At 38.3% G+C, this 25,536-nt stretch overlaps 2 protein-coding genes across 3 annotated transcripts; both read left to right on the top strand.

The window, feature by feature from the left end:
• The first annotated feature begins 461 nt into the window (after positions 1 to 461).
• On the top strand, positions 462 to 13,176 carry LOC148876795 (plant/protein). Its single transcript, XM_088970477.1, has 4 exons — positions 462 to 902; positions 1,023 to 1,146; positions 12,127 to 12,316; positions 12,717 to 13,176. The coding sequence occupies exons 1-4, from the start codon at positions 708 to 710 to the stop codon at positions 12,937 to 12,939; spliced, it is 732 nt and encodes a 243-aa protein (XP_088826603.1). The 5' UTR covers positions 462 to 707; the 3' UTR covers positions 12,940 to 13,176.
• A 3,581-nt stretch (positions 13,177 to 16,757) lies between these two features.
• Positions 16,758 to 25,289, top strand: LOC148876794 (PLAT domain-containing protein 3-like). 2 transcript variants are annotated; one of them, XM_088970411.1, is made up of 2 exons: positions 16,758 to 17,065; positions 24,616 to 25,289. In XM_088970411.1, exons 1-2 carry the CDS (start codon positions 16,868 to 16,870, stop codon positions 25,060 to 25,062), a joined length of 645 nt encoding a protein of 214 aa, XP_088826537.1. In that variant the 5' UTR covers positions 16,758 to 16,867; the 3' UTR covers positions 25,063 to 25,289. The 2 variants fall into 2 exon arrangements, with proteins under 2 accessions (XP_088826537.1, XP_088826544.1); XM_088970418.1 differs by lacking the exon at positions 16,758 to 17,065 and adding an exon at positions 24,295 to 24,496.
• Positions 25,290 to 25,536: the final 247 nt, after the last annotated feature.

The raw sequence follows: 25,536 nt of genomic DNA, 5'->3' as shown, positions 1-25,536 counted from the left end.
TAATATAAAAATATGAATTTATTTGTAAAAAGAACGTACGAGTCCAAGAAAATAGTATGGGTCCTGGATGGTATAGTTGCCACTATTTATGAGCTGGGTAGTCTGACGGGCCGGGGCAGGCTGGCCCATTGTTTCTTGGTCTTTAGCATGATTTTGGGCCGGAGATTTGGACCCGAAATACTAGCTCAACTTTTTTATATAATAAAAATATATTTTACATTTTTTCTTTATTTTTCATATTTTTTCTCAAATGATAGTAAGATATTTTAATATTTTTATGTTTTGAGGTAATTTAATATAAATAAATTAATTTTATTGTTGAGTAAAATTATTTTTTTGACCAATTTGTAAGTCGGGCTTCGGGCCTGGGCTTCGAACTTCATACGAGAGCCGGACTCAGGCTCAAAATGTAGGCCCAATAGGCGGATCGCTTTTAATCTTGGGCCTGAGCGCGTTTTCTTAATAAAGATGCAAATCACGGCTCGAACCCAGCCCGTGAACAGGTATAGTTGCCACTTGCCGGTAATGGTCCTCAGGTTGGGTGATGGGCTGGATTTATTCTAGTGGATACCAATCTGACGAAAGAGCGCTTCCTCCTGTCCTGCGTTGAGTCATTCATCTTTCTTTCTGGAGTCAGGAGTCTGGACAGGAGAGGGATAGGTACTACCGTACTAGCTTTCTTGAGGGAGAGGGAGAGAACGGACCCAATGAGCTTAGCACTATTACAGGGCTACTCTTCTGCTGAAGAAGAGGAAGAAGAGCCGTTGTTAGATGAGAACTCCTCGGACGACGACATAGAAGATATCATCTCCAGCCGTTCGAGGGTCGAGAAAAGTTTGTTCGATCTCCCCAAGCCGTCCGGCAAATCATTGCTACCATCCGCGTTCGAGGCATTCTCCGAGGTACCTTTCATGCCCTTAGTTTACCCAATAGACGTTAAGCTAGTTCCTCCTTGTGAATTTCCTATCCTACCTATTTATTTATTTATTTTTCCCATTCCTTTTTTCTTCTGGTTCTTGGAGATTTCAGGACCTCCGGAGTTTCTTAACAATTCCGTCTCCGAACATGCTTCTGTTGACGACATCGACAAGACAAGGAGACGCGGTGGTCGGAAATGTCATAGGGAGAAGAAGGATCTGCCTGCTGGTATAATTTGATTTGATTTTATTATTCTATTCCTTGTTATGTTCTTTTGGGTTTCTTTCAGCTTTGAACGAATGGCAAAAGAAATAAAAACGCGTCCTTTCTAGTGTTTCTTTCCCAAAACCTTGTCCCAACGGCTAATTGTCCTTGCATTCACAAGCTGAAAAGGAAAAGAAAAGTAAAAGAAGTATACACTATTTTGATTACTAATAGAGGAAGTATAGGTTTTCTTCCTTGTTACTATTCCCCGTGTTGATTCTACTATTTAAGGGGGATTTCTTTGGAAGGCCATTCTCAAGAAAAGTCAAGTGGGTAATTACAGTGTTGATATCCCTGTCTTTTACATTGGTTTCCAATTTTTCTTCATGTTGATGGAGTGTTTTCTGCCGTTTTTTCTTTTGTGTTTTTCTATCTGTTGTCTCCAATTTTCAGGAAGAAAATGCTTTGTTTTTTTCCATGTATTTGGTTGCATGAAGAAAGAGTAGGAGATTTCCATTTTTTCCCCCTGAAAATACAATGTATGTTTCCACTAAATGTCTTTTGTTCCAATTTCAAATAAGACAATTCTGCTCTTTTACTTGCGAAGAAAGGCGGCCTGTTAAAATTTGTTTATTATTTGTCCTCTCTTAGTTTGGTAATTATTTCCTTTTTTTTTTTTTCGAAACTGTAAGGTCAAGTATTTCATTAAAAAAAACCAACAACAATGAAGCCCTTGTACAATGAGAGATGAACAGAGGACAGCCCAGTGCACGAAGAATTGGTAATTATTTCTAACAATCAAAGTATTTTGGACCACTGAAAGAAGAATTGGAAACACCGTTTATCACCTATGTTCTCATACCTTGATACTTATTAAAGGGCAGCCCAGTGCACGAGTATGTATGTATGTATGCATTTTGTTCTTTACCATTTTATACTTTGTAAATTGTAACAGCTACTCCGTTTTATTAGTGCCTCAATTCATTCCCTCTTTTTCATGACCACGCTATTTCAGCTGAACTTTCTTTTTTCTTATTAGCATTGGCTTCTATTCAGTGTTCCTTGAATATGCCGATTTGTAGCCTTACATCCCCTTCACTTTCCACTCATCGGCTCATCCATCTTGACATCCTCTTTTTTGATACAACAATTGATATTTTATAAATCTTGAGTAAAAGATAAATATATACGTTAGGTGCCAAGACCCTGAAATATAGGTTAGCAATTGTTACCTAATCCTTCCCCTTCCCCACCCCATCCCCTTTTTCTTATAAATTCAACTATCCATCATACAATGCCCAAGAATAGTTGATCCCTGTCACCCTTGTTTAGCATTGTGTCAAGTCAACCAAAGAGTTTTCTGATCTTGGAATCCATGAGTAAGTAATTATCAAATCTCTAGCCAGCTGCCTTATTTTCCTCCTAGTAGTTTTCTATTGCCACTAGCTTTTACTTCAATTCCCGAGCCAGTACACTACCACCTCTGAATCTCTCTTCACCACTAAGTTAAGTGAACCCTCTCCACCTCCAGCATTCTCTTTTTGACATGTGCTCACCTTCGCTTCAAATGATATATGATAGCCGTATGAGACTTTTGAGCAACATCTCCACTTGGCAACTCTAAGTTAAATAATTCATCAATATCAAAAATCTCTTGTTTCTGATGCTACATTTATTATCTAAATAATCTTCCTTCTATTAAAACCCTTTCAAAGTGTAGCATCCTTCTATAGTTCTAGCTTTGCATTCAACCCTCCTCTTCCCTTTCTGATATTTTACAAAGTGGGAGACCAAAGCAAGAAGCTAGTGAAGCTCCAAAAATGACTCTGGAAACAGAAATTGGGTCACTGCACCATCAACCCGGTGCTAGTTAATAGCAGTGCTTAATTACTTATATTTTATGTTCCGTCTCTTGATTTTTGGTTTTGTATTTTGCACCTTTTTTTCTATTTTCTTTATATAATTTCTTTCCCCCTGTTTATATATAAAATCCATATTTTGTTCTACCATTCTTTTTTTTCCTTTTTCTTCCTTGTTTGTTATTTTTATCACTAATATCTCTCTCTCTCTCTCACACTCTCTCTCACTCTCTCTCTCTCTCTCTCACAAACACAACACATTTTTTTTTGATAAGGAAAAGCTTAACAAAACCTAGGAAAAGAGCTATCGACTACATCTGACAAGTGCCAACAAGAGGAAATTTAGGGCCCCAAAGAAGAGCACCAGACTTCAGCTGCAGAGAACGCTTCGTTGGCTAACCAGTCAACTACTTGATTTCCTTTTCTGTGAGTGCGATTGTAGGTGATGTTGATGTTGTTTTCTCGAGCAATATTCAAGCACTCTTCTTTAATTATGCTGCACCTCCACATAGTTGTTGCCGACCCCACAAGAGCATCAATTTTTGACTTCAAGTCACCTTCAATAATGTAGTTGCTAAAACCAAGCGCTTTGGCAAGCTTATGGGCATCAAGCCCAGCCCTCATTTCGGCTGACGTTATTAGTTTTTCCACTTCTATCCCCCCTAGTTTCTAGCAATGCATCCATTCCATAGACCATAAGTGCAATTTTCATCCTGTTTCCTAGATGCATCAAAGTTTATCTTAATCATTTCTGGGCTTGGTTGGTGCCACTTGACCCAACTTACAGTTTGACCTCTTTTGGGGTGGAGCATCAGCTGCTCATGGGGTTCAATATATTCTTTTTGGTACTCCTGGGCTTTTCTTACTATTTCTCAGGGCATATAAGAATTATTTTTAAATAATTTTTATTCCTGTTCTTCCAGATATACCACATTAAAAAACTTATTTTTTTCCCACAACACCACAACACACATATTAATGTAAGATAAATGAAACCTACAGTTTTTTTGTCAAGGATAAAAAACTTCTTTTAATAAACAAAAATGGTTTTAGAGCTCTAGGTGGTACTATTTTGCTTTTAATAGTTCACTTTTTTGGAGATAGGAAAAGGGTGGGGGGGGGGTGTTTAGGTCTTATGATTTTGGAATTTTCTTAGGAGTGGAAAGATTAGGTTTATTGGGCTGTGGATAACAATGGAGAAATATAAGAATTCTTTTAAGAATTCAAGATCAAGAAGTGACTATAATTAAGAAACTAATTCAAGAACTAGAAATCAAATTCAAGATTTAGGAATATCAGACTGGAAGGAAGAGCTATACTTTAAATTCAAGGAACTAGATTCATAAACAAAGCACATGATATCTTAAACAATAAATAGAAATATGGATAATTAAATTTAGGAGTCTCACCTCTACTGCAAGAATCATGAAGAAGGCCTTAAGGAAGTCATCAACATCTGGAGGTTCTTGAGAGTTAGCACCGAAAGTCATATGAGTCTATATTGGCTTCACAATAGAACAAAGACAATGTTTTTTCCCTACTTTTTTTTGAAAGATGAAAATGAAATTTTATTGAACTGGGAAAAGATAGGCCAAAGGAGAGGTCCCCTTGATACTACTACAAAGGGTTGTCCACTGAGACAATACATCAGAACATCAAAACAGATTGCAAGGAAAAGATTTTTTTTCCTACGTTTGATATTGGAATGAATACATTTCTCTGGCTTCCCCTAGTTTGTTCTTTTGTTTACTTTTGTGAAGCAAAATTTATAGGATCCCAGACCAGCACAACAGTATGCAGACAACAACCAAAGCTCCGGCCCTGAAGGCAGTAGCTTAGGAAGAGTATCCCGTGTAGACCAGGAAGCCACATCAGCATAACTAACTCGACAGTCCCATGTGCATGGAGGCAGCTTGACAGTAGTGTGTTTTGATTCAATATAAATAGCATGAGAAACCCTACAAGTGCATGGAAAATATCTGAATCACTTTTCTTCTTCAACCTCTCTTCTTCTTCTTCTTCTTCTTCTTCTCTCTACTATTCTATTTCAGGAGGAAGAGCTCCCTCGAAGAAGCTCATTAGAAGTGTTCTTATCAATTAGTATCAGAGCCAACGATCTAGGATGCCCAGCACCCACGCTAGCTCATTGGAAGAAAGGATGGATAGGATGGAAGGATAGCTCCACAAGCTAGACGGTGATTTGAAGGAAATGAAGGAGACCCTCTCTGTTTTCATATCTTAGTTTGAGAAAGGATCAGCACGATTGATGAAGGATGGCGAGCAGGAAGGATCAGCACTCATGTCAGGAGTGCGAAAGTTAACATCCCAGTCTTCTCAGGTGAGGATGATCCCGTCCCTTGGGTTAACCAAGCCGAACAATATTTTGAATACCAGGATATCCCTGCTTCTTAGAGTCTCCAACTCGTCTTGATTCACTTGGATGGAGAGGCCAACGTCTGGTACCAATGGTATTGGAGGTCTCACTCTCAATTGACTTGGCTCGACTTCATCAAAGCACTAATTGTGCGCTTCGGATCCTCTGGGTTTGATGATTTTGACGAAGCTCTTGCCAAGCTGCGACAGATGGTCTTGGTAAGAGAATACCAAAACTAGTTTGAGAAACTGGCTTCTTGAGTTCATAGCTGGCCGGAGAATGCCTTAACGGGAAGCTTTGTTGGTGGGCTTAGGGAAGATATCAGGCTCGAAGTGAAAGCCATGTGACCTCCAATGGTGGTGGCTGCCGTGGGGTTGGCTAGGCTTTTCGAAGAAAAGCTCGACCGATCCAAGAAGATGAGCCATCCCTTGGGCCCGCTCCTTAAAAACCTGCCCAGACCACCAATTAGACCAGAAAGGGCTCCGGTTCAAAGGGGTCTTCTGGCTCGGATTGAACCAAGTACGCCCAGAACTGTGACCCAGGCCCTAGTTCCCATTAAAAAGCTTTCATGGGCTGAGATGCAGGCCTGTAGGGATAAAGGGCTATGCTATAATTGTGAAGAGAAATTTGGCCCAGTGCATCGTTGTAAGGCCTAACAACTTTTTCTCTTGCAACCTGAGGAGGTTGAGAATGATTCCAAAGAAGCTGAGGATCCACCCATCAGGCCCACTAATTCAGATGGCCCTGATTCCTATGAGGTTTCACTTCAGGCACTTACTGGAATTAAGGCCCCTCAGACAATGAAAATTCGGGGTTCCCTTATGGGTAGGGAGGTAGTGGTTTTTGTGGACAGCGGAAGCTCATTGAATTTTATTACTACCTGGCTGACTAAACAAACAGGGATAGCAGTGGAAGCCATAGACCCCTTTGCAGTCCACGTGGTCAACGGCCACAAAATTTTGTTTGACAGGATATGGAGACAGGTAGGACTGAGAATACAGGCATGCATCTTCAGTGTTGATTTGCACCCACTTGAATTTTTTGGGACTGATATCATATTGGGCATCCCATGGTTGTGCCAAGTGGGCCCTATGTATTGTGACTGGGCCCAACTTACTATTGACATTGTCCTAAATGGGGTTCCTTACTGTCTCCAAGGGATGGAACCAAATGGCACCATTGCTGATTCACCCAAGGCTGTGTTGAAATCTTGTCACGCCTATGGAAGTCCTACTTTCCTATGTTTGGGGGGTATGGGCCAGGGCCCAACTTTGACTGAATCGGGTGAAGGACTGGTTAACCCCAAAATGCAAATTCAACTACAGCAGCTTCTGAGTGATTTCTCAGATGTGTTTCGGGAACCCACTGCCTTACTCTGGTACGTCTCCATGACCACAAAATTACCCTACAGCCTGGGACAGCTCCCACCAACGCAAGGCCTTTTCGCTACCCCCATTATCAGAGAATGGAGATAGAAAAGATGGCTAATGATCTGCTGGAGAAGAAATTTATTCAGCCTATAAAAAAAAAAAAAGATGGGCAACTCTGTATTGATTATCGTGCTCTTAACCACATTACTATGAAGGACAGGTTTCCCATTCCCCTTGTCGAGGAATTGTTTGATGAGTTGGGGCAAGCCGTGTTTTTCTCTAAGCTGGATTTACATTCAGGTTACCATTAGATACTTGTGCACCCTCTCGACATTTACAAGACAACTTTTAGAACCCTGGATGGTCCGTATGAATTTCTGGTTATGCCCTTTGGGCTTTCCAATTCTCCCTCCACTTTCCAAAGGCTTATGAATGAGGTTTTTAAACCACATCTCCGTCACTTTATATTGGTTTTCTTTGATGATATTCTAGTCTACAGTCCATCGTGGCAGGATCATATGGAGCACCTTCACAGCACTTTGACTCTTCTCCGTAAGCACCAGCTTTATGCCAAAACAAGCAAGTGCTCTTTCGGTCAGACCCGTATCCAGTACTTAGGCCACATCATAGAGGGCGGAATAGTCTATACAGACCCAGAAAAAGTCAAGTGCATGGTTTATTGGGCCAGACCCAGAAAAAGGAGGTCAGCCGGTCACTTATTTCAAGAAGGCTTTGTCACAGCAGGCCCGGTTCAAGTCCACTTATGAAAAAGAGTTGTTGGCTATTGTGCATGCCATCCAAAAGTGACTGGCTTACTTGTTGGGCCGAAGGTTCACAGTCAGGACGGACCACAGGAGCATCCGACACCTGTTGGATCAGCGTGTTCTCAGCCTGGAACAGCAGCGATGGGCTTACAAACTGCTGGGCATAGTTATCAAGGTGCCAAGGCGAGGCCAAGGTTCAAAGTATTGATACGATACGAGTTTCGGCCGTATCGTATCGGCACTTAGAAATGGCCAAAACTCTTTTTTTTTTTAGTTTTTTTTTTCAAAGTTTGGTTTTTTGGAAAGCTTATAACCTGTTTTTTATTATTAAAAAAAATTGGGGGTCCAGCGTTTCAGACTGTATCGTTTTCAAAAGATACGATATGGGGCGTATCGTATCGATACTTTGAACCATGGGCGAGGCTAGGCGATAGGGGGGTGCCTTGTCGCCTTGTCGCCTAGGCAATGGATTTTTTTAAGTGAAAAATACATATCCTAGGTAGTTCCCTAGGTTCCATAACCATCTTTCCTTAATAACTATCCATAATTTTCATAAGAAAATTATAAACTTCATGTTTATGTCTAGAAAGTCAACATATTTATGAGAAGAAAAAGAAGAAAGAAAAGAAAATTCAAAAAATATGGGGACTGAACCCCTATTTTTGTTATAGGAAAAGAAGAAAAGAAAAGGTGGAAGAAGAAGAAGAAGATGTGGAGGAAGAAATGTGTTGATTAGACAAAACTTTAAGTTTTTCCCTTACTTATTGGTTCAAATTCTGAAGTCTTTGAGGGTTCAATACAGCAGTTAGCAATGTTTGTGTTTATTAAACCCTAACAAATAAGAAAATAATAAAAAGAAATTAGTTTATAAACACAAAAAATGAATATTTTTGTTTAATAATGTCTATTTTATAATTATAATCTAAAAAAAGTAACAATATGAAAGTATTTTATAAGACTGTATACAAAACTGCTAGGCGACTGGGCGAGGTGAGCCTCCAAAGGCGCCTTGTCGCCTTGACAACTATGCTGCTGGGGTATGATTTCCATATAGAGTATAAACCGGGTTCAGCAAACTCGATGGCTGACAGCCTGTCCCTAGCCGCGGAACTACACTCATTGGGTCTCTCCCAGCCCACTTACTCTCTGCTAGACCAGATAAAGGCAGAGAGGCCCATCGAGACCCAATTCTGTCATAGATCCGCTCCAAGTGGGAACTGGATCCAGCTTCTGTGCCTGGGCATACCGTGATGGATTCTACTCTATTTTACAAGGGGAGGTTAGTGGTGGCATCGCCCTTTGTTCACTATGGGGGTTTGCTACGTATTTTCCATGACTCCATATTAGGGGGTCATTCCGGAGTTTTTTGTACCTATAAGAGGCTATCGAATCATTATTATTGGAGAGGAATGAAGTCCATGGTCCGACAGTATGTGGCCCAATGCTCCATCTACCAACAACAAAAATATAGTACTCAACTTCCTACAGTCCTGTTACAACCTCTCCCCATACCGGACAAGGTTTGGGATGACATAAGCATGGATTTTATCACTGGGTTACCTAAGTTTCAAGGGAAATCTGTTATACTAGTTGTGGCGGACATGTTGAGCAAGTATGCCCATTTCGTAGCTCTCTCACATCTGTACACAGCAGTGCCGGTTCCCAGGGCCTATGTTCAGGAGGTAGCCAAACTACATGGCACCCCCAACTCTATACTCACTGATAGGGACCCACTGTTCATGAGTCATTTCTGGGAAGCTTACTTCTAGGCTCAAAGGGTTCGAATGGTGCACACAACCAGTTACCATCCGCAAACTGATGGACAGTCTGAAGTGGTCAACCGTTGTTTGGAAACCTATTTATGGTGTTTCATGGTGACAAGCCTAAACAGTGGACTACATGGTTCCCATGGGCCGAATTCTGGTATAACACTTCCTTCCAGGTATCAGCAGGTACAACTCCATTTAAAATCCTTTATGGTGATCCTCCTGCTGTGTTACCCTATGAGAAGGGATCTACTGCTGTAGCTGAAGTAGAAGAATAGCTGTCCACTAGAGACAAGGTGCTCAAGGACCTGAAGTTACACCTGGAGGAAGCCCAACAGCGCATGAAGCTCTCCTATGATAAGAAACACAGAGAATTGGAGTTTCAGGTTGGAGACCTTGTTTACCTTAAGCTTCAGCCATATAGACAAATTTCTGTGGTGTCTCAACCTTGACAGAAACTTGCACCACACTACTTAAGTTAGCTGAGAGGGTGGGACAGGTGGCCTATAGGTTGGATCTACCGGCTGGTTTCAAATTGCACCCAGTGTTCCATGTGAGTCTGCTGAAACCATGCCTATCCCCTTCAGCCAGAGTTAGCAGCTCTCTACCTCAGTTCTCAGACGAAGGGTCTCTCTTGCTGGAACCTCAGTCTGTGCATGGCTTCAGATGGGTGAGATCTGGTTCAAAGAAGGTCCAGCAGGCTCTGGTTAAGTGGAAGAACCTTCCAATTGAAGATGCAACATGGGAGGACATCTCGAGACTGCAATTACAATTCCCTGATTTCAACCTTGAGGACAAGGTTGAATCGAAAGCGGGTGGGGTCGATAGGATCCTGGACCAGCACAACAGTATGCAGGCAGCAACCAAAGCCCAGGCCCAACAACCTCCAAATCTGATTACCGAAGGCAGTAGCTCAGGAAGAGTACCCTGTGTAGTTCAGTTCATCAAGTTCGTCTACACCAGGAGGCCACATCAGCATAACTAACTCAAGAGTACAGTAGCCTGTTTTGATTCAATGTAAATAGCATGAGAAACCCTACAAGTGCATGGAAAATATTTGAATCACTTTTCTTCTTCAACCTCTCTTCTTCTTCTTCTTCTTCTTCTTCTTCTTCTTCTTCTTCTACTATTCCATTTCAGGAGGAAGAGATCCCTCGTAGAAGCTCATTAGAAGTGTTCTTATCAAAAATAGATGCTTAAAAAATGAGAGTTCTATTTCCTTTTATTTCACAAGCCACTTATCAAATTTCTTCACAGAATACAATTTCTGAGATTTTTGCCATTTTGCTTTCCAAAGTAGCAATACTACTTCCTAAAGCTTGTCCAAGTGCACCTTGTGTTACAAGTCAGTCATTGTTCAACCATTGAAGGACAAGAGCAAGATATGAGTGCATGGATGTATAACGCCAAAGGTGACAAACTAGCTAGCTGGTTTCTCAAGGTTGTTCTCTGTTCAACCTCAAAGCTTCACCTCATAGTTGTAAAGGCGATGCCTAAGCGCCCACCTAGGCATCCTAGGTGATAAGGCGTTATTGGAGGGTTGCCTTGCCCAAACGCCTACATATTTATATGTAAGACACCACAAAATATTTTTTATATTTTTATTTTCTGTTATTAATAGTAATGCAATAGATATTATTAGACTAAATTATTCATATTGTGGGTTTATAGTATTAATATTATTATTCTTATACTAGTTTCTTTTTATTATTTTATTATTTTCTTATTTGTTTGGGTTTAATCGGCACACCAGTCAGTAACATAGTGTTAAACCCTTTAGGACTTTAAAACCTGAATTGATAAAGATCACTATTTATTTTGTATGTTTTCTTTTCTTTCTTATTTTTCTTCTCACAAATATGTTGATTTTCTATCTTGGGTTTATACTTATTTCACGAGGATTATGGTAATTATTAGTTAAAGATCACTATTTATTACTATGAAACTAATAAGAAAGAAATTTACCAAATTATTTTGTGTGTGACACATGTTCTCTCTTCTCTTGAGCTGTATTGTCAACGTAGAGATTGCTCTGGTTAATTTTAGGCCTCAGAAATCCCTTCTATGGACTCTTGCACTTTGCTCACTTGAGTCAGCATGGGGCTCTCTGTCCTTTGGCTTGGCAGTTGTTTCTCATCTTCCTAATGAAGAATACCATCTCAACGTTGTTTGCTTAGCTAAAAATTTGCACATACTCCATTGCTCCCAAATTATTTCCCTAACTATACTCCCACAGTTCCACTTGAAATCCAACCCCTCCATCCAGACAGACAAGAAAAGAGAAGCGAAGGAAATGTAAAGAAAGTGAAAACAAATTGAAAACTCTGGACAATTTCCCTAAACCAGAACGTCTAGGAGAAAAAGAACATTTGTTGATTTGGTTTTCATGCTGTGATAGGGAGAATGTCAGGCCAAGAACATGACTAGGACCAAATTTATGATGCTCCTCAACTTGTGTAACGTCTGACCTAGACTACATGGGCAGATAGTGCCAACCTGCTCTTGACTTGGAAATTTATCAATTATGGAATGTGATGATAATGATTAGAATTTGACAAAATTCTAGATCTTATCCTCGTGTGTTATGTTAGAGGTTATTCAATGCAAGGTATCCAATATTAGAGTAAAGGACAAAAGGAAAAAAGGTAGATGGTGGATGATTCAAATTAATAATAGCTTGTAAAATTTCCAGATGTATTATTTAATTTTCCAACTCTATGTTTTGAAGAGCCTTCTGTTATTGGAGTTCAAAGATCCATACTATATTTTCAATGAGAAAGATATTTGCATTTGATTTAAGTTACCAACATTTTTCTCATTTAGTATTTCATTAAGAAATAACCCAAAGATGCAATGTTATTTCGCTTTTAGGAGTTGTAGTGGAGGCAAAGGCTCAACTAGTTGGCATTCATGATCGAGTAAGAAGTGATACTGATGGAAACTTGCCTCCCAAATCCTCTGTTCCACCACAGAAAGGTTCTATGAATACAGTATCTGGAGAGGGAAAGCGTGTGCCTTCTGCAACCGTTCCTGATGCTAAAGATGCTTCAGAGCTACTCAGGTACCTATCTTGTTTGAAATGTTTATAGCTGATGAATAGGTGATTAAATGTATTCTCATTCTTTTTGATCAATGATTAAATGTCTTCTCATTGCATTCTTTTTTAGAGTTTTAGGGGAATGCTCAGATTGGGATTCATTCAACTGATATGAATTCTGTTTTTTCTAGATGTGTGGTATACTGGCCATCCACCCTTACTGATCAAAAAGAAAAAAAGAGAGATTATGATTTACTTTTCTTTTTGGCATGTTATTTCACTCATTTGAGTTCATGAATTGATGAGTTATACCATCTAGATGCATATAATGAATGGTAATGGCAGGGAACAAGACGAGTAGGATATCGTGATCTATCCTTTTTTCATATTTGCTAAAACCAACTGTTGCTTCTCTATGTTCCAGGATGTGCTTGCAATGTGGAATACCGAAAACTTACTCTAACACACGAGGCATGGTCTGTCCAGTATGTGGTGATCGCCCTCCTGTGGACAAAAGTCAAGAAACCGAAAAGAAAAAGGGATCCACTATCAAGGAAAAGGAGAAGAATAAGAGATTTAAAGGCCAGTCAACTCACTCTACTTGGAAGAGTGAAACAGAGATGCAGCTCCGGCAGCAATTTGATTAGTGCAGACTTGGAAAAGTGGCTTACAGTTTGGCTGGGATGTGTAAACTGTAAAATGCTTCATAATTTCAATAGAACCAATATTGAATTAAATCAATGTCTCAGAGAAGACATTCTGTGCTTTTTTTTTTTTTTTTTAATTAGCAATGTTGTATTTACAGTAGATGAGGGTACTTGTAATGCAGGATACTGGATTCGACTTAATTTCAGGATGATGGACTCTACGTAATTCATCTTCAATCTCTCATTAGCAAAGAAGTGGGTAGGACATCCGGAGTGGTTCAATTCGGGTACCTAATTATATATCCACAATTAGTAATTAATATTTATCCCATCTCCCAAAGTCCAGTCCATCGTCAACTCACGTGCTTACATTTCTTTCCAACTTAGAGAGGCAGAAACTCCCTTTGTTTGCATTGGTTATGGATGGACTAATGGGAAGTTGGATTTTATGTGTTTAAAGGTTCTCTTTAGAACATAAAAGCCCTTGCTACAACAACACAAGCCATATTTCTCTGAGTGAGCCTTTCTGCTCTGTGTGAGCGGCTTAGAGCAAGGTTGAATCTTCATCCTTTTGAGTGAGTTTTCCTTCGTTCTCCTTGGAAAGGAAGACGGAATAGGGTTATTAAGCTTGGATGAGAAATGCAAACTTTGCCTCTATAGCCAAGTAATCTTTGATAAGCCTTTCAAAATGCGTATGGTGTAATTGAACGAGTGAAGAATATGTGAAAGAAGAAAATCCATAGCTACGTTTTTTTTTCATAATCTTCAAGAGGGAGAAGGATCGAAAGAGGGTCCTCAAGAACAAGCCATGGTTGTTCAAGGACTACCCAATCCTCTTCAGGAAGTGGGAACCGGATCTTAAATACAGTTCTATGAGCTTTGACTTGCTGAATAAGTGAATATCACTGTAAGGATACTAGACCTCCTAATAGAGTGCATGTCCAGAGCCCATGCAGAACGCTTAGCCAGACAAATCGGACAGCTGCTTCCGTTGGAAGAAGATGATATCAAAGATCAGAGTACTCCTCAGTGGGACTTATAGTTGAGGATACATAAGGGTAAAGGTTCGTATAGATATAAACTCTCCCCTAGTGAAAGCGGTGAAAAGGGAAAGAAGAGATGGTACAGTGGAATGGTTGCCGGTTAAGTGCGAAAAGCTCCCTATTCTCTGCTTCTATTGTAGAAGGATTGGACATGAAAAGGTTGCTTGTTCGTTTGTAAAGGAAAGTTGCAAATTTCAATCCACCACCATGCAACGTGAGAAGTGGGAAGCTCACACTCTCAATCTCTTAAATTGGAGATATTGTAATTCATTCCATTGACTGCAATTTTTGAAATCTGAAAGTCACACAACTTTGCAACATTCTGTTACATTCTTGACCTATGTAAATGTCATAGAACTGATGTTTGAATGCTTCTTCGGGTTCAGATTATTTTGGAACTTCAGAGAAATCTCTAACAAGTGAACGGTGCAAATCTTTAAATCAGAGAAATCTGCAAATCAGATTCGTTTGGAACTTCAGAGAACTTGCTAACGACCAAACTGTACATCTCTGAAAGTCTGAGAATTGGGTCAGTTTATTTCAGAGAAGTTTGCAATTCCTATTCAACCGCTTGCCCTGTTTTATTTTTGATTAATAGTTACACTTTTTATTTCAGTTTTGTAGTTATTTGTTATTTAAACTTTCAAATTGTTTAGACCACTGCTGATAAACTGCATAGAACCCAAAGTGGTAATTTTTTTTTTCGGTCCATGGTAATCTTCGGCGGCTGTTCATATGTGTAAAAATCAATTTTCTTTCATTTTATCTTTTTGCCTTTATTTTATTTTATCTTTTTGCAAGATGGCTAAAAAAGAAATAGGATTTAAGCTAAGCAAGCTTATGTCGTGGTTTTTGTTATCTTCATAGGAATATTCAAATATTTGGGTTTCTTTCAATTTTTAACTTTTTTTATAAATTAATGTAATTATTGTAAAAGTTAATTATTATGGTAGTAATAATTGTATATTTTTTAGGAAAAAAGTTAAAAATTGAAAAATGATAACTAACCGCCATTTAGACATGTGACTTTTTCAAATTTAGACACATAGCATTTTGCTTTTTTTTTTTTGAGAAGTTGTTAAAAGCCCCCCACTACCACAATTCAGAGAAGTGGCATTCTCATTTTTTAGAAAGCTAGACAAGTGACAATTTCTAAAAAATTATTGCTAAAGCCCACAACCCACTACCATTCAGACATATGGCCTTCTCATTTTTCTAGAAAGCAAGATACGTGTCATTTTCTGAGAAGTTGCTATTAAAACCCACAATCCACTACCACCATTTTCAATCAATTCCTAAAAAAATGCAGAAAATGCAAAAGTGGTTATCCACAACCACTTTTGACTACATTCTATCAATCTTAATTAATCATTAACCCTCTACATATCATAACAAAAGAAAACTATCTATATTCTAATAATTATTGGAAAGCTATTCTTTGAAATAAATATTTCTTGAAATTTTAATAATTATTTAAAATATTAATAAATATAAATTTAACATTACTGATTCCTCATACTTAGTACGAGGTCATTCATTAGTTTATAACAAAGGGAAGAAGTGTGTACATTACTGATTCCTCATACTAAGTCCAGGGGAGCAACTCAATAGGAAAGGATAAAAAGAATTAGTTGAGGAAAGAGGGGAGTCGGAAGGATCTAGTGAAGGAACTCCTGTAGAAGAAGCAAGGAAAGCACAATCAAGCTAGAATAAGTCAATATCCCCTCTTGTCCTGTAGTTAGGGGTGTACAATTGGTCGGTTTGGTTCAAATCAAGAACTTAACTGACTATTCGGTTTTACCATTTCCTCTAACCAAATTGAACCGAATTATACTTTAGAACTGAACCGACCCTAACTGAATTCGGTTAGGCTTGGTGCAGTTGGACCCTGATTCCACATAAATGACAAGCATTTAATTATTGCTATTAATGAAAAGATAAAATGACCTCAAAATCCAATTGGTTTAATTAATTAAATATTAATTATTATTAATTAAAAGTTAAAATGACCCTAAAATACATTGATTTTAACTAGTTAGCTATTATTAAATAAAAGCTAAAATAGGCCCAAAGCCCTACGCCAATGGGGAATTGGCGAATCGACTATTTTCAAAAATAATTAATGATTAATGAACAATTAATGACTAATAAACAATTAATGAGTCTAGGTTTTATTTAACTATTATTAATTGTTCATTGGGAAATATAATAATTAATTAGCACAAAGTATTAAATAAAACATTAATGTTTCATATACTTAACTAAATAACATCATTAATTCGGTTTTCGGTTCGATTGAAGATTTTAGTCAAATTGAATTAAAACCGAAAAACCAATTTTTTTTTAAATAAAAATCAAACCGAACCGATAGTCAAATTAATTTATTCTGTTTGGTTTGGTTTGGTTTTCGATTTATCAACCGAATTTGAACACTCCTTCCTATAGACTGTAGTAGTTTCCACTTAAACCTGCAAGAGAGGTTTCGATATCAGAAGGAGGGTCCCATAGTTGGCCAAAATTTTAAGCTGATTTTCTCGTTGGTCTTCCATTGTCAGCAAGAAGATACATTCTATAGAAACTCTAGCAACATGGTTAATTTGGTAGAGCTAGGCGGCTTGAACTTTGCAAGTTTTAGGAATTTCTTAAATAATTTACTTTTCAAAGAACCAAAGTTTTCACAAAATAGGAAAGCCTTAGGGATCATAATCGAGGAAATATTTGTGTAGCAGGAAGAAAGAGGGGAACTTTAAACTAGAGAATTGAGACTTAAGAAACCCCTCTCTATAGAAAAAGCATTAAGGTTAGACCTAGTAGAGGATAGAGCCTATGCAAATAATGACAATTCTTCGAAGAAAAATAAGTTGGTCCTTAAACTTAAAAGGCCGATGTCTGAGCTAAATGGCCACGGGTTTGAAGTCGGGTTTGTGGAATCGAGTTTAGACATGGTCCTAGTCTTCAAGAAATCAAAATTCAAATCTAGAAGAACCTTAGCTCCTCTTTTGGAGAAACCGGCCGATGTTCAAAGGGGTGATTTAGGGATGACGACTTTCTTAGCCAGAATCAAAATGGAGGCGATAGAGGAGGTAAGTCTTCGAAATTGCTTATTTATTCCTTGTACCATCCAAGTTAACCACCAATCTTTGTTTGCTTTACTTGCTTTGATTCAAGATGAGCCTAGAAGTCCCTTTAATTGTTGAAATAGAACTGTAAGGAATAGGAAGGGTCTCTCTCACATTTGTTTTTGGAAGTTGGTTGCTTGCAATAAAAAATTAAAAAAGATTGAATTAGTAGTTTACTTTTCCTTCAAAAGGAGGAAAATACCTGAATTTGTTCTAAAAAAGTTGGCGCTTCCCGTCGGTATAGATCTTGGTTTCAAAAGTCTCTACTTTTCGAGGTACTAGTCTTTGTCTAGGTGCTCGGTTAGGGATTGAAAGTTGTCTCCAGAGGTCTTGGTCTCTAGGAAATTGAAAAATTTCATAAGGTTTAAGGGGGTTGTCCTAAAACAATTCCCTCAGGTGAAATGAAAATATCAAGTTGGAACTATTAGGGTATTGGATCCCATGGACAGTTCGCTTAGTGAAGAGGATCCTAAGGAAAGAGAAGTTCTCGATTCTCTTCCTCATGGAGACAAAATGTAATTTAGTTGAGGTTAGGAAAAATTAAATTTTTTGAGAGTGGGACTGCTGGGGGGTTGATCCCATTGGCCAATCAGGAGGATTGGCTCTGTTCTGGTCAACAGATCAAAACCTTAAAAATCCTTAGTGCAAATAAAAGTTTCATTCACATGAAAATCTCAGACAGTACAAAAGGGACTAGTTTCTATCCATTTTATTATGGGGAACCCCGAAAGAAAGATAGGAGAGTATTCTTAGAAGCTTGGAAGCATTTAGCTATGGGCATCATTGGTCCGTGGGGTTGTATTGGGGACCTAAATCTAACTTTCTCTGTTCAAGACAAATGGGGTGGGAAACCAGAGAAGAATTGGGTTTTGTAGAGGAACAACCAAGCTATTGATGTTATTGAGCTCTCAACAATACTATCCTTTGGGCCGAAGTTCACATGGAACAACAAAAGGGAAGGGACTGAGAATGTCAAGGAAATTTTGGATAGGGCGCTAGGAAATAAGGAGTAGATGGCTCTGTATCCCTAAGCAGCTATGTTCCACATCCCTATTGGTGGTTCTAACCATTTACCAATAATTTTAGACCCAAATCTTGTGATAGATAAAAGGAGGAGCCCTTTCAGTTTCGGATTCGAGGAGATGTGATGTACGCATGAGGATTGTGCCCAAGTGATAGAGGAAGTTTGGAAGGAAACTCCAAGGGGGTCTAGTCATGAAATTCTAAAGTCAAAATGTAAAAGGCTGCAAAGGGAGCTGAGGATTTGAAATAAAAAATAATTTTGGAAGATTGAACACAAAAGTTTAGGAAGCCCAAGCAGATCTAGAAGCTGCCCTGAGAGACTCAAGCTCAGCCTACTCTAGTGAGAAAATCAAAGAGTGAAAAAAATTTAGATAAATGGTTGGAATGGGAAGAAATTTTTTGGTTCCAAAAAGCAAGGTGTAATTGGCTTAAGTGGGGTGATAAAAACACTAGTTTTTTCCATCACACTACCTTGAGAAGAAGAACAAGGAACATAATTATGCAAATTAGGAATCTGGAAGGAGGGTGGGAAGAAGAGCAAAAGAAAAATTGTGAGGTTTTCAAAAATCACTTTAAAAGCCTTTTTACATCCTCTGACCTCAAGGCATAGAAGAAGCTATTAATAATGTAGAGAGGGTTTTGGCCGTTGAGGAAGCAAGTGAGATAGAGAGAGAAGTCATTGAAGAAATAACTAAGGCTCTCTTCCAAATGCATCTAAAAAAGGCTCTTGGGCCGGATGGGTACCCTAACTTCTTTTTTCAGAAATACTGGGGTATAGTAAATGGAGATGTGCTAGAGGCTGTCAAGTCCTTTAGAGAAGGAAAAATCACAATAGGTATTAATGATACCTTCATAACCCTTATTCCCAACGTAGACCACTTTGAAGATCCAAGTCATTTCAGACCTATGCAACTCCATTAACACAATAAATGCAAAGGTCTTATCTAATAGACTAAAGCCAAAACTAAGCAATATTATTTCTCAGAACCAAAATTCCTTTTTAGAGGGTAGGAATATCTTTGACAATATTCTCATTGATCATGAGATTTTCTATCATTTAAAGAGGACAAGGTCTAGGAAAGGGTACCGGTACATGGCTATGAAATTGGACATGAGCAAGGCCTACGGTAGAGTGGAATGGACCTTTCTAAAGAGGGTGATGGAAGCCATGGGTTTAGTGGAGAAATGGGTAGCTTGGGTTATGGAGTGTGTTACCTATGTATCCTATAAGGTGTTAATAAATGGAAACCAAAGTAAGAGATTCTACTCTAGTAGAGGATAGAGGCAAGGGGACCCTCTGTCTCCATACCTCTTCCTTATTGTGCCTAATGTCTTCTCCAAAATGCTGATCAATCAAGTTGTTGCAAAGCAAATCTCAAGCGTAAAACTAAATCACTCTTGTCCAACAATTTTCCATCTATTCCTTTCAGGTGATAGCTACATCTTCACTAAGGAGAATCTTGAGGAGGGGAGGAGAATTATGGACATCATTGGAAAGTATGAGCTGTCCTTAGGGCAATAGGTGAATTTAAACAAATCTGAAATCTCTTTTAGCTCTAACTTGTATCATAGAATCCAGAAATTGCTAGCCAGAAGTTTGAAGCTGATGTTAGTCACTAAACCTTCCACTTACTCTGGTCTACCTTCCTTATTCAGTAGAGCAAAAGTAAAAATGTTTGACTATATAACCAATAGGCTAGAAAGGAAAACTAGAAGTTGGAGAAGCAAGATGCTCAACCAGACAGGTAAAGAAGTGTTAATTAAGGCAGTGTTAAGTGCCATGCTATCATATTCAATGTCCGGTTTTGCTCTCCCTATAGAAATTTGTGAAAAAATTAAAAAAATCTAGAGATCCTTTTGTTGGGACTCAGATGGGGAGAAGAAGAAAGTTAACTGGATAGGGTGGAATCAGCTTTGTAGAAACAAATTAAATGGGGGCTTAGGCAACATTTGATAAATCTGAAATCTGAAATCTAAAAAGTTAAAGAGATATTAAAAGTAATTGAAATCTAAAAAGAGACATAGTTGTTTTTTGACTTTTTTGACTTTTTTGAGGCTCTGAATAAAGAAGGTTGTTTGTATTGGATCAAACCTTTAGCATTTGAAATTCATTGATTTTACTATTTTACCCCTAAATTAGACTATTTGGTAATTTTGAATTCAAATTGTACTATTTCATAAAAATAATTTATTAAATTTCAAATAATATTGAAAAATATGAATAAAGTATAAAAATAAAAAAATTTGAAAATACATATAAATTCATAAATTAAAAATAAATCATTAAAAGTTAAAATAATAATAAAAATAGTAATAAAGTCCATGAAGCAATGAAAATGATATTTAATAATTAGAAAAATAATATCTTAAAACTATTAAAATATTTAATAATTAATAATAATTAAAATAATTAATACAAATTCAATTTGTCTAGTGAAGAAGAAAGATGAACACGGTGAACAACGTATTCTGGTTGAATGTGACGATTCCAGTTTCGCCTACCCACAATCCCACGTTGTCTCTGATGTTGAGAGTTGCACGGTGAAAGATTGTTGATGTTGAGAGTTGCATGGTGAGAGATTGTCACTATTGAGAGTTGCAGTGGTGATCAAAAATGAAAAATAGAGGATGGAAGTAGTGGGACCATAGAGAGAGAGAGAGAGAGAGAGAGAGAGAGAGAGAGGAGAGGGTAGAGGAATCATTCGCTGCCGTTGGTTTGCTGCTACGTCAAGTGGAGAAGATGAACGGGGGAGGGAGAAACACAAGCATGTCTTTAATTAAAGGGTATTTTAGACTTTTCACCAAGTTTGAAACGCATTTGAATGCATTCATTGCCCGGCCTCTTCTTATTTCAAATCTGAATATAATTTTTGGACCGAAATTCAGATACACTTCCAAACACCTCTTACATCTAAAAAGCAACATTTTAAGATTTTAGAGGTCTGAGACACCACTTTAGGCTTTAGGGATCCTACAGCTTTTAATAGAGCCTTCTTAGTCAAATTAGCATGGAGAGTGGCAAAAGGGGAGGATAGCCTTTGGGTTAAGGTTATCAAAGGAAAATATTAAAAAAAAAAAGATGTATTGCCTTGCTCTGGTCCATGGGGATGGCAAAGTGTCCTTACGGGGAGAGAGCTGTTATTGAAAGGGGTTTGCTGGTTTGTTGGTTCAGGAGATAACATCAAGGTATGGGAGGACCCGTGGGTGCTAGGGTTGCCAGACTTCAGAATTTATGGTCCAAGAACTGGAGACAACAACATTATGTTGGTGAGGGACTTGATTGATCAGAACAGTAGACCTTGGAAGGAGAGCCTTATAAGAGAAACCTTCCTTCCCATAGTAGCAGAGAAAATACTAGGTTTAAATATAATATCCCTCACTTTGAATGGGATGACAGGTTGTATTGGACCCTGGATAGAAAAGGCTCCTTAATAGTTAAATTGGCTTATTTTTTTGGCAAAACAACAAGATGCTCCTCAGCAAGAAGGAAATCTTGAATCAAGATTCTTTGGTCAACTATTTGGAGTCTCCCAATCCCCCAGAAGATTAAAAATTTTGTCTGGAAAGCTAGTCTGAATGCTTTACCAATTAAGAAGAATCTTCTGTCAAAGAAAACCATCGATTCAATTGTCTGCCCCCTGTGTAATTCCTTTGAGGAATCAACATTTCATGCTCTTTGTTCTAGTGTTTTTGCAAGTAAATGTTGGTTCGGAAGCCAGTTAAGTTTGAGGTTCCAACCTCGAAGCGAAACCCAGAATTTCAAAGGATGGATGATGGACTGGATCAAGTCCTATTCCTCCCTGAGAGATAGTAACATGGCCAATGTTACTGTGGACTGGATCAAGTCCTCGTGTTGCTAGTTTTGGTGTAATTGATTGCTCGAGATCACCTTGGCTGTGGTGTAGCAGCAAAGTGTGGCTCTTTGAAGGCCTGTTCTGTAGTGCAAGCTGAAGCAATGGCGTGTCGTGAAGGTCTCCTTTTGGCAAAAGCCCTTAATTTTGAAAAGGTTCTGTTGGAAAGTGACAACGCTTCCTTTGTTAATTTGGCTTTTGAATCAAGATGCTAGCCTGGATACTGATGTTTCGTTTGTAGTGTTGGATTGCCTTCATCTTGCTTCAGGTTTTTCTCTATCATTTCTGCACAGTGGTAGGAGCTCAAACTTTGTGGCTCATTCGCTGGCAAAGAAAGGCTTTCTTTTGTCTGGCTCCTGGGTGTCTAGTTTCCTAGATTGCCTTCTCTTAGTTGCTTTCTGTTCTTAGGTGGTGTTGTGCTGTTAGTTATTTCCCTGTTTTCTGCTCCTGTCATTTTAATGTTAATTTTTGTTCAAATGCAAGCAAGAATTTCTACCAAAAAGAAATCTCTGATATCCTAAAATTAACCTTTCGTTTGAGTTCATCGAAGAATTATTTTATAATTTTGATAAATATTATAAAATCATCCTAACCCGGCCGGCCCGATTTGCGCACCTAGACCTTCAGGTTTCATGTCTAATACCGTGCTGGTGCTGCATCCTGCACCATCTATCATATCATTGTTATAGACATGATACCTACATGCGGTCCATCATTTCATGGCAATAAGCACTATTTTCCCTACAACATTATAACAGTGTAATGATTAAAAGTAAAAACTAGTCCCATATAGCATGGATGTAATGAAACTATTCATAATTACAGGATGCTATAAATGCATTTGAAATTAAATATTATATATTGTGACTAAGTCAGATTATTAATTACAGGATGCAAGTTGATTACAATTTTCAAAATGTCTCTGCTACCCAAAACTCTGATCATCTTTTCCATCAATGGTGTTTAAGCAGAAGAAGATTTCTTTTGGGGCCAATTTTTTGAGATTCCTTTCATGTCTGATGAAGCTGCTGGCCAAATTTTCTGCCCATGGCAAGTTTTGGCTTCGCACGGTAAAATTATATGAAGTAAAGGTTATTCGTGTTGTTGCTAAATTTGCAAGGAACACAATAGTGGGAAGATGGAGAACAAGTTTTGCCTTTTGCCTTTGTTGTTATGAAATGGATTAATGAAATTGCTTTTCCTTTTCTTTGTTGGTGATGGACAATCATCTAATCTTCACCTGGAGAGAGGATTAGCTAATAATGCTCCATACGAGTCATAAAATACATAAGGCCCACAATCTTTATTTATTTATTTATTTTCTTTTTGAAAATGGCCCGCAATCATTTAACCTCTCACTATGACTCATATATTTTATCACTGGCATGGCATAGGGTGATATGGGTACTTGTGACCCCCTCCCCAAACTCCCAAGCCAGATGAGCCACGAGCAAAAGAGTGCATTTTATGCGTCTCACAATGACAATCTGATTCAAATCTGATGGCTTTCGTCTTCTCTTAACTGATTTAAATCTGACGATAATGACTGTCCGATAAAAACATTCTGATGACAACCATGCCAAGTGACACATGCTTCCCTTCCTCCCAATTAGGAGTGTTCATGGGGATGATCTCAGGTCAAATCAGGAAATTATGGTCTAGGAAAATTTCAGATCAAATTCTAATCAAATTATTTTAATATAGAAATCAAATCAAATTGTTTTGGTTTCTAATATAGAAATCAAATCAAATTATTTTAATATAGAAATCAAATCAAATTCTAATCAAATTATTTAAAACGAGTGCCATATATTAGGGGGATAGGTTACCCAGCCCAGGTCAAAAATATTAAATTGCAAGTTAAAAATTAAAATTAATGTTAAATTACATAAATACTTATACATTAATAATATATTATTAATAATTTGATTTACAATTGATGTGATTTCTGAAATTTGAAAACCAAGTCACTTTTTGAGAAAATCTCAAATCAAATCAAATCAAATAATTTCCAAGGTCAGACGAGACCAAAGTACCAAAAACCAAGCTATGAATTTGGGTTTTGCCCATTTGGTTCAATTCAAAGCGGTTGGGTAATGGGTGGTCTACGGTCTACACTCTGCATCATACAATGAACACCCCTGCTCGCAAGTTGCAATGATGTTTAGAGCTTTGTGGGACCACAGAATATGAGTCCCACATGTCAGGACTCAGGACGACGTGGTGCATCGTGATTGGCCCTGTATCGTCCGGTAAAAACCAATATGCTACCCTAATTTGTTATTTTATTTATCAAAAATATTATCTATAAAATGGGGCATCGCCCCGGGACTCCTCACATAAATGCGTTCGCTTGGCTTGTCAGCCTTGTCTATCTCTATCAAAATATCATATAATTGATATTCATACCTCCGGGCAGATCTTGGCTAGAGAAGGGGGAAAAATGGCCGCTAACTTGCACGTTCATCCACTGTTCCTCCTTTGTTTTCTGCTTTCCTTGGCCATTATCGCCCAATCTTCTGTAAGATAGATCCACTTAACTTGCTTTAATTACTTGGGTACTTGCTATCAAGACATATATACTTATTATTGATCTCTTTCTTATTAATTCATCAGTCTTAGCTTGTTTATCTTATATAGGAGGAAGATTGCGTGTATACAGTGTATGTCCGAACAGGAAAGATAATCAAGGGAGGGACGGACTCGGTCATTAGCCTGGAGCTATACGATGCAAACGGATCGTATGTGAGCATCCCGAACCTGGAGAAGTGGGGAGGCATAATGAAGTCGGGTCACAACTACTTCGAGAGGGGGAACCTCGACATCTTTAGCGGACGGGGACGTTGCCTCTTTAATCCGGTGTGCGCCATGAAACTCAGCTCCGATGGCTCCGGCTCACACCACGGTTGGTACTGCAACTATGTGGAGGTAACATCCACCGGTCCCCTCTATAAATGCTCCCAGCAGCTCTTCACCGTCGAGCAGTGGCTGGCGCTTGACACTGAACCCTACCAGCTCACCACCTTCCGAAGTAACTGCCCCACTCCCACTCCCATTCCCACTCCCACCAAAGTTGCCACTAATTAATTATTTAACCCCAGGAAGACCACATGATGATTACTCCTTTCTACAAATCCATCGTTAGATCAAATAAACCTGCATTATCTTGCTTCTTAGTAATTATAATCTGTGATTGTGAGCGAGGTTTTAGACTACTAGTATTGAAAATACAGACATGATGATCACTTGATCAGATCAGTTTGTATGCGTAGTAATTTAATATATAATATGTGCTTATTGTGAGTTTTCTCTTTTTTCTTTTCTTTCTTCACTTCGTTCTAATACTTGTTCTTGGCTGAAAACTGTAACCTTCAATAATTACATTTCGAAAGGGAAAACAGGGAAATCTATATGAACTTTGTATAGGTTTTCCTACCTTTTTCTCCCTTCCTTATTTTCACACAACTTATGGCATATTCGGAAGATCGACCAGTTTTTCGGTGGAAAGGTGTAAGGAATAATGAAAGATTTTGTGATTTTATACTGTAATCCACTTTATAA

The sequence above is a fragment of the Nelumbo lutea genome, chromosome 1 (genome assembly GCF_056320005.1).
Source record: "Nelumbo lutea isolate HS-2025 chromosome 1, American lotus-T2T, whole genome shotgun sequence".
NCBI lineage: Eukaryota > Viridiplantae > Streptophyta > Magnoliopsida > Proteales > Nelumbonaceae > Nelumbo > Nelumbo lutea.
Note: the sequence above shows the minus strand (reverse complement) of the source record. Positions and strands in the feature narration are given on the sequence as shown.

What these genes read in the sequence shown, in the direction of transcription:
- LOC148876795 (XM_088970477.1), top strand. Translation starts at nt 708, where the DNA reads ATGAGCTTAGCACTATTACAGGGCTACTCTTCTGCTGAAGAAGAGGAA. An exon ending in CGTTCGAGGCATTCTCCGAG is followed by an intron (nt 903 to 1,022) that starts GTACCTTTCATG and finishes TGGTTCTTGGAG; the next exon opens with ATTTCAGGACCTCCGGAGTT. An exon ending in GAAGAAGGATCTGCCTGCTG is followed by an intron (nt 1,147 to 12,126) that starts GTATAATTTGAT and finishes TTTCGCTTTTAG; the next exon opens with GAGTTGTAGTGGAGGCAAAG.
- LOC148876794 (XM_088970411.1), top strand. Translation starts at nt 16,868, where the DNA reads ATGTCTGAGCTAAATGGCCACGGGTTTGAAGTCGGGTTTGTGGAATCG. An exon ending in AAATGGAGGCGATAGAGGAG is followed by an intron (nt 17,066 to 24,615) that starts GTAAGTCTTCGA and finishes TATCTTATATAG; the next exon opens with GAGGAAGATTGCGTGTATAC.